The 19051-nt window shown below is 40.3% G+C and overlaps 1 protein-coding gene across 1 annotated transcript; it reads right to left on the bottom strand.

The window, feature by feature from the left end:
* Nucleotides 1-904: 904 nt before the first annotated feature.
* On the bottom strand, nucleotides 905-18116 carry c1ql4b (complement component 1, q subcomponent-like 4b). The gene is made up of 3 exons (XM_079680957.1): nucleotides 17660-18116; nucleotides 15794-17184; nucleotides 905-2174 (listed from the first exon to the last, which is right to left on the bottom strand). Exons 2-3 carry the CDS (start codon nucleotides 16331-16333, stop codon nucleotides 1995-1997), a joined length of 720 nt encoding a protein of 239 aa, XP_079537083.1. The 5' UTR covers nucleotides 16334-17184; nucleotides 17660-18116; the 3' UTR covers nucleotides 905-1994.
* Between the last annotated feature and the right edge of the window lie 935 nt (nucleotides 18117-19051).

Below are 19051 nucleotides of genomic sequence, written 5' to 3'. Positions count from 1 at the left end.
CAGTCATGCTATCAGGCTTCAAAGCTGGATCTGTGTGACTCGTTGGGCCAAGTTTTCTTCCATTGGCACTTAAACTACTATAAACCTAGGAGTTTTATATTACACCCATTTAAGCATTATATTATGGAAAAAAATAGAATTGCTATACATAATAATTTGGTTACATCTACCTATTTATAACTTGACTGGATGCAACCTTTGATCAACACAGTGACATGCATCTGTTGTTCCCATAGGTGTTTCCCACCAACCAAACAAAGCCTGGTCCCCATTTGGGCTTTTATTTACAGCAGTTACATCCAGTGACATACATATATTCACCATCATGGGCCTCAGTTAGCTTCTGCATTTCTTAAAGTTGTTGACAAGATTTGCATGGACTGTTGCAGAGGTTTTCAATGGAAATCCTCATCAGATTTATTATTGTACCAGTTTGTTTGCATGTCTCATGTATAAGAATGAAAAATATAGTGTAAGGCACGGAAAACCTATGGTTATGGCGTATGACAGTATAACATCAAGAGTCACATGCATTTTAAAATATATCCTTATATGGGTTACTTACTAGTACAATTAAAGAAATAGCTTGACACTTTATTTATTTGTTTTTTTGCAGAGTTAGATGAGATACAAGTTTAATATCCGTAAAGTTAATAGGAAGTGTCAGCTAGCATCCGGCTAGCTTAGCTTAGCACAAAGACCTTTAAAAGATATGCCAACCATTACAAATGTTTGTTTCTATTTTTTTGTTGTTGTACGAATTGAACAGACAACGTAGGCATCAGACTTTCAAAAGTCCCAGGCAAGCTAATTCTACAACCTTTCCAATGCTTGATAGCAGTTTATGTTTATGAGGGGAAACTCAGGCAGCTATCTAAGCTTCACAGTTTATCTTGCAAGAACCTACAGAACGTTCTGGTCTAACGCTGCCTGCGTCATAACTTAGTTGGTGGTGTTGTATGAATTTGGAGAAATCAAACCACTTTTTTTCTACTATAACCCAGCCTTTACAGTGAATGGGCCGAATCGGATTGATATCAATGTTCTCATCCAACTCCCGGCAAGAAAACAAACAAGCTTTTTTTCACACAAGGTTAAACTATTTCAGCAAAGTCGTACAGCAAACTGTGGATGGCAGATGTGAGTGTGACTTACAGATGAGGCTGCAGAGGAAGCCGCAGCTCATTAGCAGGACATCATGAGGCTCTGCTATGAGCTCTGGCTCAGGGAAAATCTCAAAGCTAAACCTCAGTATCGATATACTGTGTGTGTTAAGGGACTGTTACCAACAACCTGACACCCCCTCCCTTAACAGGAGCCAGAGACTGTGCAAGTCAAACTAACAGCTATGTGATGCTTTTACACCCCAACACAAACTGAAGGGTAAACACACGCGTACGCTCGCTCACAGGCATGAACACAGACATACTGCACACTGGATTATGTTCATGGTGTTGGCTGTATTATCAGCTAGGATCAATATATTCATGAGTTTTCTCGTTTGGAAATCCCTCTCACAGTGAAGGCGAGAAGCTGCAGTCGCACTTCGATTTACAGTCTACATTCAGAGATCATTTCAGTCGATTTCAGACCGATGGCTGAAATGGTCATCTTTTCTCAGCGCAACAACTGATAGGTAGAGTTCTATACATGTGAGCACCTCTCGTGTGAGTGTGTACAAGCTGATTGTGCATGTGAAACAGATGCGAGCCATTTGTTTTAGCCATGCTTACACATACTGTACATGGCACAGAATAATGATTACACAAGTGTGTATCAGAAGTAAATGTTAACTGGTAATATATACAATACTATATTCATTTTAACATACATTGTCTATTTGTTAATTGTGTTTGTGGTATTACATGTTTTGTGTATTTAACAGCATTGAAATGACAAATTACATCATGGCGTCATGGTGGTGTTAGATGCAGAAAGGGGAGGAAACGTTTTGCTTGATAACAGAGAGAGAGTATATAAATGTGGGTATACTGTCAGTCGGGGTAGATGAGGAAGCCAGAGAAGGTGCTGTATTTGTTGGTGTTCCCGCCGTGAACCTTTCCCCCATCCAGCTGCACACACACTTCGTCCCCCACATCCAGGTGCAGGATGACACTGTTGGAGGCATAGTCGTAGTTCTGATCTGCATCTTGAGCGATTGCACTGGCCCTCACCTGAGACAAAGAGGAAAGAATGTGTTAACAGGCTGCTAAAGAAAAACTAATAGAAATATGGAAAAAAAAGAAAGTTGATAACCATGTCATGTGGAGGTTAGTTGGCATTTCAAGCCGTTATTATGAAGGCAGAGAGATACTGTATATAACTAGGGTCTGGAGGTGCTGTGGCTGACAGTCGATATCTATCAATATCTTCAGCTCTGACTGTTCATATGAAAAAGAGTTAATGATTTTTGCCCAATTCTAGTTTTAATAGCTTGAAAAACTTCTCTAACAGCACAGAATTTGATGGGAAAACGCAATTCTCCACTGACATAATTTCTTTAGTCTGAGCTACTTTTTGAAGTGAAATGTAATATAGAGTTAGAGCCTCGGCATGAAAATGTGAGGCAGGTTACTTTGTGAAGGCAAAACAACTCAGCTACTACTAGCTACTCTTTACAAACACTATTTCATATTATTTACATTCTCTACAACTTCTTCTTTAGAAATGTCATATCAATAAAGTTCATTCAAATAAAAAATGTATTGCAATAAAATACACAAATACATCAATGCTACACTTTGATGTAGATTTTGCATTTAGCTTTGACGTATATAGATGCATTCACGGCTATTATCTTGAATAAATATGAATGATTGATTTTTACTGGCTAGTTAGCTAGCAATATTTCATTAGGGAAATTGATTGATCAGTCTCATCCATATGTCCGTACGAGCCTCTGCTCCCATAATCCTCTCTGCTGAATCTCAGCTCCTCTTGTAGCCCCAATACACTTATGATCACTTGCAAAGGAGGCATGTTCACTACAGCTATCTAAATGTTAATTGCTGGTTTGAGGAGATAGTCATGGCAGAAATATGGATTAGTATGTAACATTAAGAAAGTATGTATCCATATATACAGTGATTTAACGCAAAGTGGTTATTAAGAATAATCCTAATTGAAACAGGAAATGTTTAAGATTAAGTGTTTTATTTCACAGGCTGATGACTTTAATAGGTTTATTTTTTTCATCTATGACCCTAAAACCAGTGTGTTCATGTTATCTGGATGTTTCTGGTGCCATTTTATTTCCTGTTTCATTCTGTGATCTTGGTGTAATGTCATCAGTACAGATGCCTTCCTGTCCACTGGTTAGATAGATGAGATGTGCACTGATCTCTGGCCTCAAACCTCTATCTGAGAGCACAACCTTTCTTAGCCGCCATCAATTTTCTAGAGGATTGTTGCTCTCACACCTGATCCACCTGTAGCAGAGGAGAGGCTGATGGGGATTGCAGGAAGGGCATCAGGGAGGACATCAGTTCATTCATGGAGCAATATCAGTAAACACAATGAGCGTGCAGACATACACCCACTGGGTGCTGATATCTGGATAGTTTTGGTTGCAGCTAGTTTCAACAATTGTTTATTAGCTACCAACTATTTCAGGCAATTATGGTATTCAGTTTTCTAAGGTTGGCATATTTTCACCTTTTCGCTGGTGAACTTAATTGTAAACAGTTACCTATTTGTCATGGATATGGAGCAACATGAGCATGAATGTGTGCCCCTGATTAATCATATCCTATACATTTAGCTCTACTCTTCACCAACTCCTGAGAAAAATATCTGGCTCCTTGGCTGCTAAATAATTCTCTAGGTTTACCAGCAACTTTTTGACCAGCCTGCTACAGCCTCAGATTTTGCTGGTGATAATGAACCAGTGAGCTGAAACTTACAAAAATGCTTCACAGCCATACGTGGAAAATGTTATGTGGTACAGAAAGCGGCTTGACAATTTGATGAAACAAAATGTTATCTGGCCACCTATAACTAAAATAGATGTACAGCGAGCGAGTGAGTGGCAGTGAGCAGTTTAAATTGGTTAACATCACCGTTATCTTTGAGTTTTTAAATAACATGAGGAAACTGTCTGAAACACATTTAAATATGACAAAAAATGAATTAATATACAGTATATATGTTCATCTAAACATGAAAAATACACATTTGCAAGGACAAAGAGGGTTGAATGACACCACACCCTCAAAATGACCAATCAATGTAATCAACACCACACAGTTACAACCAAAGCCTGCTATTGTCAGCTTCATAAACTGCCATTCAGGTCTGCCATACAGCAATTGCTGGTATTCAAAACAAACAAACTGAAGATGCATCATCTAGTGTGAAGAACACACAACCTGGAGCCTGACACAATTTTAAAAAGTAATACCGTCTGATGAGCCATTCTTCACGCTTTTATCTCCATCTGGACAGGTTTATGTGGGAGGATGTCTGATTAAAACATTGGATTGAACTTGATGCTGGAGCTGTAATGGTAGTACCAGCTGTTAAAAAGGAAGTCGTTACATCTGAGGATTACCACACGTGTTTACATAGCACTTAACACAAATATGATACCGCAGAACTAATGATGTCTGCATAGTCCAAGATCATAATGTTCCCATACATGTTGCTCTTAAGAAGAGGTTTCATTATGACCTAAATCAAAGAAACACCTGCATTAGCCTTCCCAGTCCTAATGTTTTACACAAAAGATGTGCAAAAAGCTTTTTCTTTATTCATCATGAAGGTGTTTCTGTTAAATTCCAAGATGTTTTCGCATCAAATAAGCAAATCTGATAATAAATTGAACTATCATTTGGTAAGTAAGCAACTATTCAAGCAGACGATCCATTTAATACTGGAAAATAAAGTACACAAGCACATACATATTAATGAATGCAAATAGGATGCCCTCACTCTATCCTTGTCTCCTGCTCTCGTCCATCATCTCCACCAGTCATCAATAGGACAAATGAAGAAAGACCAAACAACACATTTTTCCTCATCCTCCATTAAATGGTGATTTTTTTTCTCCCACCCATTTAATCAATTCAACGCTATATATTTATCCATACAGGCGTTTCTACCACGTAAAGAAGGTGAACATTTTTATTCCACCTGGGGACAGAAATGAATTGGTGCATTTCCTTTGTTTTAATTCAACTCACATCACTCCATTAATTGTTGTCTCTCGCTCCACACCTCACACCCCTTCCATCACCTCTTTCCCATTTGCAACCCCAACGCTATCTCTTCATTCTGGACCCATCTATCCATCTTTTTGTGTCCTTACACTCCAATTAGATGCAGGTCACGTACACATTTTCTCTCCCCCGCCATGGCAGTGTTGGCGGGAGAAGCGACTAAGTGTGTCCCTGTCCGGTCTAAATCGGATTGATTAACGGCGTGCTGCTGTGGCAGGTCTCCTGAGGACCCCTACATCCCTCCCCACATCCCCCTCTGCAGCATCCCTCACCCCTCCCTACGCCAAAATACGTCAGGGTGGGCTATACATGGCTGCAGGCTACGGTAATTGGTAGTCGGATAGCCATGGCAGCTCCCGGAATAATAAGTCCAACTCCTCAATAACTTCATACAATCACAATAAATGGGGGCACAGGATAGGCTACGTTGGTCAAATGGGCCCATGAAACACTAGCAAGGGGTCACGATAAGATCCCTACATGCACACACACACACACACACACACACACACACACACACACACACACACACACACACACACACACACACACACACACACACACATACACACACACACACACACACACACACACACACACATACACACACACACACACACACACACACACACACACACACACACACACACACTCCATCTCACTCTCCCTTTACATCAGCTCTCTTTGTGTTTTATGAATCTCAAGTGAACACCTGAATAAAACCATGCAGCATACAGTATGAGACATTTGTTATTTTACTGTTGGACTGTTTTGCTCTGGAGGGACTGAACAGCTCCCCTGAGTAGACCTAATAGGTTTTAGGAAAAATATAACAGCAAAGAGATTCTGACATCTTGTACGTCCAACATCTGTCTACATGGTTGAACGGCAGGATTCCCCTGACAGTATAGACTCTAGAGTTAGAGGCTGACAGGCTGCTGTAACCTGCTACAAATACAGACAATATGCAGTTACAATTAAAAGCTGGTTTTCCTCTCTGCATGTGCATACATAAATGGATTTATCTTAATAAGTCTGTGATAAATGTCCGAAACAAAGAAGATCGTACCATTTTCAAACATGAGTAAACTATATAAAAACAAAGATACAATAAGATCAGACTGCTGGGTTCTGCCTACTCGTATGTTTAAGGGTCCTATAGGTTGCAGCAGTGATATTCACACCACCTCATTGAAATGGCCTATTAAACGTGAACATCAGCTAATTATATTTGCCAGCCAAAAGGACAGAATGTTATTTATGGCTTGTTATGGTTGACTTCATTATAAGACACCCAGGTTTACTTTTCCTCTACTCCACTAGACAGTGGAGATGCTGACATTTAGTGTGTTATGTTTATGATTAATTCATGGTTGCATTCCCCCTATTTATAATACCCCAATGGACAATGTAGCTACTTTATACATTTAATGCACATATTTGTAAGAGTGTGGCATTTAAGATATTATCACAGTCATCAAAATGAGTTGATAATGAAATGATCTGCATAAAAGTGCTTGAAGAACAAGACTACAAGATTATTTTTTATTTATTAAAAAAACAAATATATGTTTACATAATTTGACCATTGTAAAATGGACCATGAGTAGAAAGGGAGAACTGTGCCGTAGTATAATTTAGTTGTATTTACTGTACTTGAGTATTTTGATTTTATGCTGCTTTATACCGTCCTACTTTTAATGCAATTAATTCTCGTGAATACGATTTTACAATAAAACAATAAATGTATAAAATCTGGTGCGTTATCATAATTATATTACATAGCAGTATCTAAAGTAAACCCAGCTCCACCTCAATCAGCTACAACAGTTTAATGCAATCATACATCAGTATTATATTAGGAATCTAGTCATTAATATAATTCCCAGGGGTCATTTTCCTCAGCATACTTTAACTGTGATACTGTACACTGTAGGTATCCAACAAATGTATCTAACTGATCTTAATTTTACCGATTGCCTTAAAAAAAGACTTAAATGTAGCTAAGCTTAAGATTTTTAAGATCTTTTGCTTCCTGCTTTTGAGTCTTGGTAATATATTATAATTTCTTTGACCAAGCCGGAGCCTTTGACATAGCAGAGCTGCAGGTCCGGCTGTCAGAAACAATCACAGTGAAATCCTTTTTTCTCAAAGTGTGCAGGAAGCGCACCGGGGCTTTGAGAGTGAAAACAAGAGGGAAAGGCAAATCAGGATTATTGTCAACAGCGGCGGAGATTGATAGCGACAAGGGAGTGAGTTTCTGTCTGTTGGCTCAATGCTGTTCTGACTTGATCTGCTGCTGTTGGGGAGAAGGGAGACCCGCGGGACAATAGAGAAGATTACACTGCCTCCGCTTTTGATTAGGGGCCAACACTAAATGGGGAGAGAGCGGTGGAGAGGACTGAGAAAGGTGTAAGAGTGAGAGGAAATTGACAGCGTAGAAATAATTCACAGACGGTGCTAAATGCTCAATAAAGTCTACATTTCAGCTGTGTGCCACTGATTTGTGTGACGTTTTTAAGGGCTGACATACTGTATTTCAAATTTATTCGACCAAAGATGTTCATCATTTTGATGTGTATCGACCCAATATCAAAGTGTGTTCATAATGTTTATGTCTGAGCTTTGTCTCAGAGAAAAATGATTGGAAGTAGGGCGTGGATAAGAAAGAAAAAGAACGATATGTAGTTTTGAAAAAAAAACAAGGGTGTAAAAGCAGACATTTGTACAAGAACACTTTCACAGGCAAGCAGCTGCACACTCCTTTAACAGTCTAAGCACATGATTCGGGTAAAGAAAGCCAAAGTTGAGGGGGGCTTTGAGTGATGGGGAGGGAGCCTGTTGGATAACAAACTGATCAAGCATGCCTGCTTTAGAGGAAGGGTGGGTATAAATGAGGTTGGGGAGGCTGCTGTCCATGTAGTGTGTTATTTTTTCAGTTTTGTTTTGTTTCTCGGTGGTGCCTTGATCCTCTGGTAATAAAACTGACAGGATTCATTCACTGTGATGTACAGACCTCTCAGAGCAGAGCGAGGCGATTGAGACGGGGTCTCTTAAACTTACCTGAGGGACCTCTAAGGGTAAACTGGGAGAGAGAAGAAGGGCAATTGAAATGGCCCTTTTTGTAAAAGCTGCTCTGTTCTCCTCCCCCATTGTGCAGCCAGAGGTACCCTGCTTCTATTATGCAGGTCAGCATGTAACCCTTCTCCTGCACTGCAGACTCACACACTAATTGGCATACTAAATGTTAATATTTTTGCCATGACACTCAAGACCCAAGGTGTCAAGATGTTGATTAAAAAGTCTCTAATTGGCTCTAGACTGAAACCTTTGAGGGTAGAGGAGATGCCTTAATTGGATATAAATGGATTTTGTAGACGGCCAACCTGCAGAGCATCAGCCTGATCCAAATCTTCAGCCCCTGAGTTAAATTATAGTATTCCTTTATGACATATTGTTTACTGCCTTTTTATTAGCTCCGTGTTTGTTTTACAAATGCACAGGGACACAAAGTGCGATACTAGTTCATTATAAAAGAGCTGTTTCAGGTCAGACGTTTATATCTCTCTAATTCTAATTTACATGCACTTAAACATTTTTATAATCCAATATACATGTTTCCTTTGTTCATGTTACCTTGTCCTTATCAAACACTGAAACACTGCTGTTTGTAAAAGGGAGAAAATTCTGCTGCTTAATAATGAGGGGAAATAATGATATAATGTGGAAGCAATAGGAAAGCACAACAAAGGCTCGACAAAACACGGTTACAACCAACCGAGTTGTTTTAGTCGGTGGAATATAATGCCTGAGACCATTATAAGGAAAACAGATAGTCAAATAATGGCTGTGTGCATGAACATGTGCATAAATGTGTGTGTACTCAGAGAGAAAGACAGGAAGACAAAACAAGGGCAAGCTGCAGGATATATGGGAGGACGCGTTCTGTTTGCTCTACAAGAAATGATGTCTGAAAGGAAAAACACTCATCCTTTATCACAGAATGTTCCCCATTATAATGTGAGGCCATTGTGCCTGACACATAAGCAATGCACCACTAAAATTTATTTTATTATTAATTAATCTCAAGATTGTTGGAGAAGAAAAAAACACAGCTACCAAAAAGTAAAATGAATGAGTGCCACATGAGGCCCATGTTAACACCTTTTCTGACAGATTATAATCAGGAGCCTTCACTTCTCACTGGAGCTGCCTCACACCTACATACCGGAGGCGAGCTGTTCCTTGCCTCTAATTGAGTCCAAACTTGTCATCGCCACAACTTGTGTATTTAATTATGTAATTAGCTCATAGATCTTATTAGCTTATTTTGTAATGAACACGCATGGATCTTCATTACCAGTTTGTACTTTGCTGCTTGTTGAAAGTGTTAGACATCTTCTTCCCACAGGCTGCTCAATGTTAACCTCCCCCACTCTCACCCTGAAAACTGCTGGAAACAAGACATGTGCTGTCATCTTCAGCGTAACATTTAAACTAGCTTCTGTTTTTACATATAACTTGTACTATTTAACTATCCTTTTACCTTTTTAACTTTAATTTGCACTCCACACTTTAAGGTAATGAAGGCTCAGGGACTGTGCTATTTTTTGTTGTTTTGTTGTGTTATATATTTTGCACCATGATCCCAGAGAAACGCGGCTGTCTGCCCTGCCCAGTAATGTAAGGTAAAAATGACAATAACCTTGATTAGATCTGATTTGAGCAAGCCTAAAAGACAGCAGTGTTCTGCCTGAATTCGAACCCTCATTTATGACTAAATCTCCTCCAAGGACAACGCTGCATTCACATGTTCCTTGGAAGGTCCTATTTCCTGAGTTGGTGTTTACATAGGCCCTGAATGTGGAAACAACATGGATGCTACAAAATGTATTTCAAAGCTTTCTTACCAGTATTAGCATTACAACAAGGAACAAGGAAAATATCATGTTAGCCATGAAAAGCGTACAAATGTTTATGCTGCTTTCCGAGATTTTGATCTGATTTGAGGTGGCAAAATCGTTGGGATTATTCAGGAGAATTCAGGAAGTGTGGAATTATTCTGACACTTCATGAATGCAGAACAATCTCACAATGTTAACACAAATTAAAACTTAGTTTGAACACCTGCCCCATGAGTCAGATCTTCTCCATAATGTGGTTCTCTTTTGGCCCATCCTAACCTTCCACCAAGTTTCATGATGATCTGCCCATAGTTATTCCATAATCCTGATGACAGACAAACATATATACATTATGAAATGAAATACAAAACAACATAGGCATCTTAATAGGAACCTATCTATAATTCCACCCTGTTCCCCTTTAACACACATTATTTTAAACTTTATTTCCCCACTTTTAATTAATCTTTCCCTCCAACCTTTACACCTTACATGGTTAGGGCTGAGCCCCATGTCAGAGCATTTTAATAAGGCACAGCTTTGTCCCGCCGTAGGTCAGATCCAGCCTAATGCCACTGCCACATAATGAGGTCACCATGTCAATAGCATATGAGATGCTACTATACTACACTAATTTCAGAAAAACTATAGTGTGTGTGTATGCATGTGTGTGTGTGGAGGGCGGCATAGCAGAACGACCAACTGACCAGTTTCTATCATATATTGGTCCCGCCATAAATATGCACACTCTCTCTCCATGCTCATCACTGTAAAGGGCAAAGTACATATTGGTGGTGAATTATATATCCATTGAAAAGGTCATCTACCTCAACACCAATCTTTTGATGAGTTATGGGACAAGATGAGTGAAGAGGATTCCTTGCATTGAGTGATTCGTTTTGCCATTGTTCATCAGATACACCTTTCGTTTTGATTTCACTAACGGCTGGGATCACGATTTTGATTTGTTTCATTATGTTAGTTTTCCTGTCTCGTAAACTCACACATACTTGCACAGAGCACACACAGTCTGCTTTTGACCCATCCTATTACTAGGAGCAGTGGGCAAATATTTTACAGCGCACCAGTCCACACTCCATATTTGAAGTCTGTTCGGGGACTTGAACCAGCGACCCTACGGTGCAGTCCAAGCCCCTACTGACTGAGCCACTGCCGGACACATTTTATTTTTTATATAAGTCTATATGGTAAATAAGTGGAGCCAACATTATGTTTGCTAAGCTTAAATTAGCATAACAGTTTGGCTCAAGTCTTCCCCATACACAGCAGGCCACACTCTTTTTGAAGCTATAGGCCAGGTAGTCGGGCTGTGTATTGGCAAGAATCTGATTCATTTGTATAATGATACAGGGGTTATGATTCAATTTATTGCAGTATATTGTGATGGCTTTGAGTAATACTTTGTAATGCAATCAAAACAGTGGGATCTGTATGTATCACAGTCCTTATAACATCAAACACCGTAGCACTACTTTTGGTGTAATCTGAGCAACATTTGCCTGTATAACAAATGGGGGTTGCTTGCTGGATTGTTTAGCTTAATAAAGGAAAGGTTCTTTGTGTAACTTGCAGAAAATTACTGCTTTTAAATGACACCTGTAGTCGTGAGGTGAACAGCAGTCATCATTCTGCTGCAACCAGGGGTGGACTGGCCATTGGGAATACCGGGAGTTTCCCGGTATTCCCCCCCCCCCGTTGACAATTGACTAGCGGTACCGAGTTACTCACACGTTATTGTGGTTTACACTGGCTGCTGTTAGCTGATTTGCTTGCTTACACAGATTTCTAGCGTGCTAATGTTAGCAAAATACTTTCTTGAGTGAAGAACGTAAACTAATTCATCCAGAGTCGATGGGTTGATCTTGCTGGTAATTGTTAAGTTTGTCTTCAAATAACTGTATCAGCTCAGCGTTACGAAGCAACCAATGCCTAAACCATGCAGCATAGTATATACATACCTATACAAAGCCATGTTAAGGAAACTTCCATCCCTGATCTCAGGGCGAATTGTAAGTGGCTACTGCCTGAGATCGAATGCTGTGGTTTTATTAAATGTGCCAACTGCTGGGACTGTCTTAGGGAAGATAGCTTTTAGATGCGCAGCTCCTCTGTCTTGTCTGCAAAGGAATGGAAGCTGAGCAATTTGGTTCCACTAAATGTTTTTAAAGCAAGGATAGATGCTATCCAATCGGAAACTGTTGGAACCTGTAAATGTTACTAGCTATGCAAACTGTAGTCGCTGTAAATATGCTGTATGATGTCCTTTTTGTTTTTCTGTTATGTTTATATGTATTCATGTGGAAACTACTCTCAGCAGGTCAGCCTTGAAAAAGAGATCAATGATCTCAATGGGATTCACCTGCATAACTAAAGGTTTGAAATGCAATGAAATAGTTACAGCTAGCTGGCTGGAGTCTGAGCTTCTCCTCTAACTTTTGGCATAAAGTAAAAAAGTGTATTTCCCAAAATGTAAAACTACTCCTTTAATGCATTTTCTCTCTCAAAATCTTCATGAACAAAATCTTCATTCAGATAAATTCATAGTTGTAACGTTTTCACAAGTTTCTAAAATGCCAAACTTTTTCAGTGTGATTCTCATAGTGTTTCTTTGTGACCTACCAGGTTTTACTCCGCTCTGAGAGCACTTTTTCATTGCCTGAAAAAAAAACATGAGGTGCAATGAAACTGAGAGGGCAAGATCAGCACTGAATTGGGTTAAATAATTTAGTTGATGGAAAAGATAATTAATGGGGGAAGGAGTCAATAGCTAGTGTGGACATTAAAAGTGTGCGTGCGTGCGTGCGTGCGTGTGTGTGTGTGTGTATGTGTATATGTGTGTGTGTGTGTGTGTGTGTGTGTGTGTGTGTGTGTGTGTGTGTGTCTGTGTGTGTGTGTGTGTGTGTGTGTGTGTGTGTGTGTGTGTGTGTGTGTGTGTGTGTGTGTGTGTGTGTGTGTGTGTGTGTGTGTGTGTGTGTTTAAAAGGTGGGGCCCAGGTGGAGGGGAGAGGATCTCATCTAAAAGCTATGAAAGATTTAATAGTGAGAGAAGACAGGAATGACAATGTCTGTGAAGGCATGCAACAAACCAAATCCCCCAATTATATCTGGCATTTGACTGTCTGTCCTCTTTACTCTGCACTTTATGCACACCCTATACAATGAAAGAGGTTAATACTGTTTTTATGGACTTGATCCGTCACAAAACGATCTAGGATGTGTGTATTTGTAAAGTCTATAAAACCAAAGCAGTAAAGACCATCTTGTGAAGGGATTACACCGGCTAGGCCAAAGGGCCAGGGGTGTAAATGTTTGGGGTGCCAATGGCCCTTTTACCCCCTTACTATCTACCTACCCCCCACTTCAGGCTTTCTTTCCCAGACACCTCCGATGGGCAATCTCAATCTTTTTTTTCTTCTCAATTACACACATTTTGCACAGCTGTGACGCTATTGGAGTGACAAATCTGGATGACAGAGGTAAAAAAAATACCAATGGTCCCTTTACCCCCCCACTGTCTGGGCTGTTCAACGTTTAAATATTATACTGAGCATCATATTGCTTTAATCTTAGTTGTTAGTTCATTTGAGCTATTGTAAAACATTTAAGTTGAATTTGGTGGAAGTGAGACCACAGGTTAACAAACAAGTGCTAGTTTTTATCCAACCAATGTAAAGCATTGTGAACATGCTCCCGGTTTGGAGGGTTAATGGAAGACAAACAAAGTGTCCTTTCAATCTTGTAATGTAAAGAAAAAAATCCTAAATGAGTCACCAAAAAATTTCTCTGCACTCATTTTGACCACATGTGACTGTTAAACCAGGATGGTCTTGGGGGCCTGCAGTAAACATGGCTGATATTGGGTAACACTGGGTTTTTGCACATATGTTTTTTTTAGTTTCACTAAAAACTGCTGAGCTGTCCCCTGTTGAATGCTTACTGGCCCTCTCACTGAATCTTAATGTTTTAAGAATTAGAGCATATCAATGAACAGCAGCCCAGCAGGATGAAGGTCTGCTCACGAGCAAATTGCTGTCTGATCATGTACCGTGTAAATTATGTGCAGAGAAAACACTGTTAGCCATCAAACACTCAGCCTACGTTGACTTGTACCAATGCAGAGCATTCCTCTGTGGTAATCCCCAGGACGTCACTCTTCTGTTCTGCAGCACACATGTCAGATTCAGGGCTCCTCCACAAAGTCAGGGCTTAGTACTTCAAGCTTGTCACGGATCTCCAGATGGAAGCATTCAAGGCTTTTTTCCAGGCATTTGTACTTGTTTATTTATTAGTGCTAAAGTCATAGTTCCTCAGAGGACAGTAGCCAGCTGTTGCATGTTGGCTTTGTTCCACCGAGACCTGGAGGATTGTTATCCTCTGATCGCTTGGCTGTCACTCTCTCTTTGTCTCTCTCCCTTTGTGTGCAAGTTGTACAGTTAATTACAGTTTTCGTTTTTAGTGTAAAGCTGTTCTTAGTCCCACCTCTGTATTCTAATTTCATCCTGCCCTCATTTATGATTTGTCCTGGTAGTAAATTAACGACTTTGAAGAAAGCTGAGAGGGTTAATAATTATTCTTCATATAAGAGATTGGAAACAGCATGAGTGATTTCCCCTAGTTTATTTTTTAAGAAACCATCCTTTGGATACTTGTGTTGATTATTTGGCTTGTTTTGTGGAGACTTTGCTTTCGACATTAATTCTTCAACACTTTATCATGATGCTCTTGAAACTCTATTGTTTAGAAACAACTTAAAACAATTCAGAGAGGTGTTGGTTATGAAATCTGTTTTGAAGCCTAGCTGGAAGAAAATGCAGCAGCAGTAGTTTCAACAAATGCCCTTAAGCGATGTGTTTTCTGTATGTTTAAGTGACAAAGCCCTCAATGATCTGAGATATCTTGCCAGTCAGAAGGAAAGGAGAAAGTTGTGTAACAATGTTTCAGAGCCCCAAAGTCTGCAGACAGAGACGTCCATGTAGAAAAAGAGGTCCACATACTTGGACATGAGACTGCTCCGTTCTCCCTCTAATATATTCATAGTAAAAGTTGGTTTAATGTTGCCTATTCTTGACATGTTTTATTGTTACCATGCCAAACATGATACCCTGACATTAACAAATGACTATTTTAACCCAAAGTAGTATTTTTCTCCAGCTTTAAACTTAACTTAAAGTTATTTTTGTGTCTAACTACCAAATCTTGTAAAAAGAATTACTTTTTCCCCCCAAAAATTATGAAGACTCGTACAAAAACAATCATCACTAATGATCCACTATTGGGGTTGTGTCTGTAGCTGGAGAGACTCAGCCCTTTTCATGGATATTTTTATTTTGTAAGAATATCCATTCAGACGTCAACTTTTACAAATCTTAGCAATAACAACTTGTTTTTTCGCCTTCACATTACCAAACCTTAGTGGTGCCAGATTAGAACATTGTCAGCTCAGAAAATGATTATCCATGCCGGATTAAGTGTTCCTGTTATTGTGTCCAATGCTGCAGGCTGCACAGAGTGACACTGAATCAAACTCTGTAGTTTGACTGTGCAAATGATTTCCCCCTCTTTTGGTTGATTAGTATCTGCAGAATCTGCAGTTTGTTTGAACATGTGGAGCTTTCTGATCACAGTAACACTTCATAAACACAAACACGCTCACCTGCCCGTTCTTCTTCAGGTCGGCCCACATGCTCGTCCCGTCCCCTCCTCTCATCAGGACGTGGTAGGTGAAGTAGTAGATGCCAGGAAGGGGGCAGGTGAACTTGCCGGTGCTCGGCTCGTAGTAGTTCCCGACGTTGGTCACCACGTCATCAAACTTCAGTATTTCACTCCCTTCGTGTGGTTTTCTGAGGCCTGCGTAAAAGGCGATTTTGGGACTGTAGAAGGACTGCCCGTAGCCCCCGGGTCCAGGCCCCGGTGGACCAGGTGGGCCGGGCTTGCCAGGCTCTCCAGGGGGCCCTTTAGGGCCCGGAGGACCAGGAAGTCCAGGGGTCCCTCTGAACCCCTGTTTGCCCTTGCGGTTTGCGAAGTCTGGGGGCTGAGGGGAGACGGCTGTCAGCTCTCCCTGTGGGGGGGTGAAAGTGTCACACACCATCTTGCAGCTCCCAAGCATCTCGTAATGCGTGCCCCCTCCTCCGGACCCTCCTCCCTTGGTGGTGTGCACCAATAGGGGAATGGCCACCAGCAGGACGAGGACCATCGCCACGCCGACTCCAGCCCCAATCACACGTTTCTTGCGGCTGAGCCGGGAGGCAGCCAGCGTGAGGAAGTCCTCCTCCCCCTTCGCTGGAATCGTTGTGCCGGCCAGACTGAAAGCTAAAGAAACTAGGCCTACTGGATCGATAAAGTGGAGGAGGAATTGTGGGCCAAAGAAAGACAATGGGGGGTGACTCTATGAGCAGGACAGGCAAGTCTCAGACAGGAGAAAATCAGAAGTCTGGGGAAAGGGACAAATAGGTTTTTCCATTTCTTGGTTTTCAGTAAATGTGTTTTGTATCCTTTTAGTTTCCTCTGGTTTGCAGCGTCAAAGGGTTAAAGATAGTGCATCATTTTGCAAGACAAAAATTATTTGAATATTTTAACAAAAACTGAGCATCGCCGTTGGATTTTAGGCGATTGCTTTTCTTTTTCCAGCTCTGTGGATGTGGTGGCTCCAGTGAAAGCTTCCGTTTCTTAGGCAGCGAGCTGTCAGGTGGGGTCTACAGTATTCCCACTGGAGTTCATCTCACCCTCCACATATAGGGATGGGCGCTTTACTTGTCTGTCCAGGAATGGGAGGAGAAGAAAGAGGAAATAGCTAAATCTCTGCTACTTTTCTCCCCTATTCTATTTTTGTTGATTGGCCTTCACACCTCTTCTCTCTATACATACATTGTTGTTGTAGGAACCTGGGTTAGATTTATCTCAGCAGTCTATTCTTCCATTCAAAGTGCAGATTTGCTACAGGTCATAAAGAGGAAAATTGTGAGGACAGAGCAGGCCAAAATGCATTGAATGTGGAAACTTGTTTTAAAGGTAGCTTGGATGACGCTGAGTACATTTTCACTGAATCTAGAAAGAAAAGAACAAGCAAACACAAACATATCATTATAAAATAACTAACAAAACCAAATACATTTGCTCTTATATATTAACTTTTATCTGAAAATGTATGAATATATGTATCAAACTAATTCATTCATTTTTGTAAATTTTTCAATTTGTAATAAGCCATTTAAAATAATAATGGCAATAATAAATGCAAGATACAGATACATTATTCAATGTGCCATACTCATTTTATTCAATGTCATTGCTGATTAAAAAAAAAACCTAATTTAATTAATAAAGCAAACTCAGATAGCTTAATGTTATTACAGGCCTGCATTTATTATACTCTACAAACTCGACGTTTAACAGCAAAAATATAATACTCCTAATACTTATATACTTATCCCCATTTTGTTCACATTATCACTAGATTTTAAACACTCACAGGAAATAATGATTTCAGCAGCCAACTTTTAAGAAACTCATATCGGCTTACCTAGTTTCTTCTTCTTCTATCCTTCCCGGTTCTTAGCGTTTTTAATGCCGCGGGTTTAGATGGAAACGCCGCAAGAAAACTACTCCAGGAACGGAATGAAAATCCCCTCCAACCCTGAGCGCTTTCACCGTCGCATCGGGTGAAGTTTCGTTACGGAGCAAAGTCAGAAATCTCACTAAAATACTAACAATTGAACTTGATCCAGGACTCCTGCATGGTGGCCAGACGGCACCCTCAAAAGATACTGACAGCAGCTCCGAAGGAGATAGTAAAAAATGAATAGAAAGAGATACCTATTATAAAATAATTAAAAGTCGCGTCGCACTCCTTCAAATAAAATCACAAATTCTCACGAGTTACTTTGAGAGACTTTCGCCCTGCGGAAATCCCGCTGCAGAGCGACTTTATTTGCAGAGCAACAGTTCACTCACTTGTTGTATTTTCCGTCCTGCGTCTCTCTCCTCAGCATCTGCCTACTGCTCCTCTCCCTCCCTCCGTAACACACACACACACACACACACACACACACACACACACACACACACACACACACACACACACACACACACACACACACACGCACGCACGCACGCACGCACGCACGCACACATCCTCCCATCCTGCATGTGACCTTTTCAAAAATTCAAATGACTACATCTGTTTAATAGTTTAATCAAAGTTTGTCGTTTTCACTTAAAATATGTATTTGCACCACAGTTAGACATAAAACTAAAAACTGACATGACGATAATATTTATAATTGACTGTGTGTGTTTGACATAACACCTGCAAACTGTAATAGCAATTAATGTTTTTTATTGTGTAAAATCTCTAGTTTACTTATAAAATGTATGTTGGGATTGCCTTAGCATTTCTTCATGAGGCTTAATGAGAACACCTTGTAGAAATGTATTTTAGTCTTGCTTGGCCATTAAAGGTTTTCAAGTACACATGAGTAAGATGTAGCTTCTTGTGGTGCTTTTAGGCTGAACGGCAGGTGTGAAGAGACGTGTAGTAAGTCGATGTGGGCTGCAGATGTGAGACTGACGCGCAACACGCAGGATGTTGAAGTGAAAAGGATAAGGTGAAAGGAGGAGAGGGGTGTTCTCAGGGTTGTTGTCAATGTCTGTGTTTCTGTAGCTTTCAGAACTCGTTAGAGGAGATGCATCGCTACTGACATGCCCCTCCCCTCCATATCCTTCTGGTCTCTTTCTTATCTTTTCTCTCTCTCTCAGACTTTATAGCATTTACAAATGAATGAATCCTCAAACAATGGTGTGTTTTTCTTATGTAATTATTTCTGGGAGTGCTTATGCCTGAAAGAGCAGAGCTTTCTTTCAGGGTTAGGGTAAGGACTGTATCAGTAACACACACCTGACATCCAAAACATAT

The sequence above is a fragment of the Notothenia rossii genome (genome assembly GCF_949606895.1).
Source record: "Notothenia rossii genome assembly, chromosome: 5".
In the NCBI taxonomy this organism is placed as follows: Eukaryota; Metazoa; Chordata; class Actinopteri; order Perciformes; family Nototheniidae; genus Notothenia; species Notothenia rossii.
This window is presented reverse-complemented; position numbering and strand designations above follow the sequence as displayed.

Coding starts and splice junctions, on each gene's coding strand:
- c1ql4b (XM_079680957.1), bottom strand. CDS start 16,333: ATGGTCCTCGTCCTGCTGGTGGCCATTCCCCTATTGGTGCACACCACC. Junction 2,175..15,793: donor ACCTGAAGAAGAACGGGCAG/GTGAGCGTGTTT, acceptor TCTTTGTCTCAG/GTGAGGGCCAGTGCAATCGC.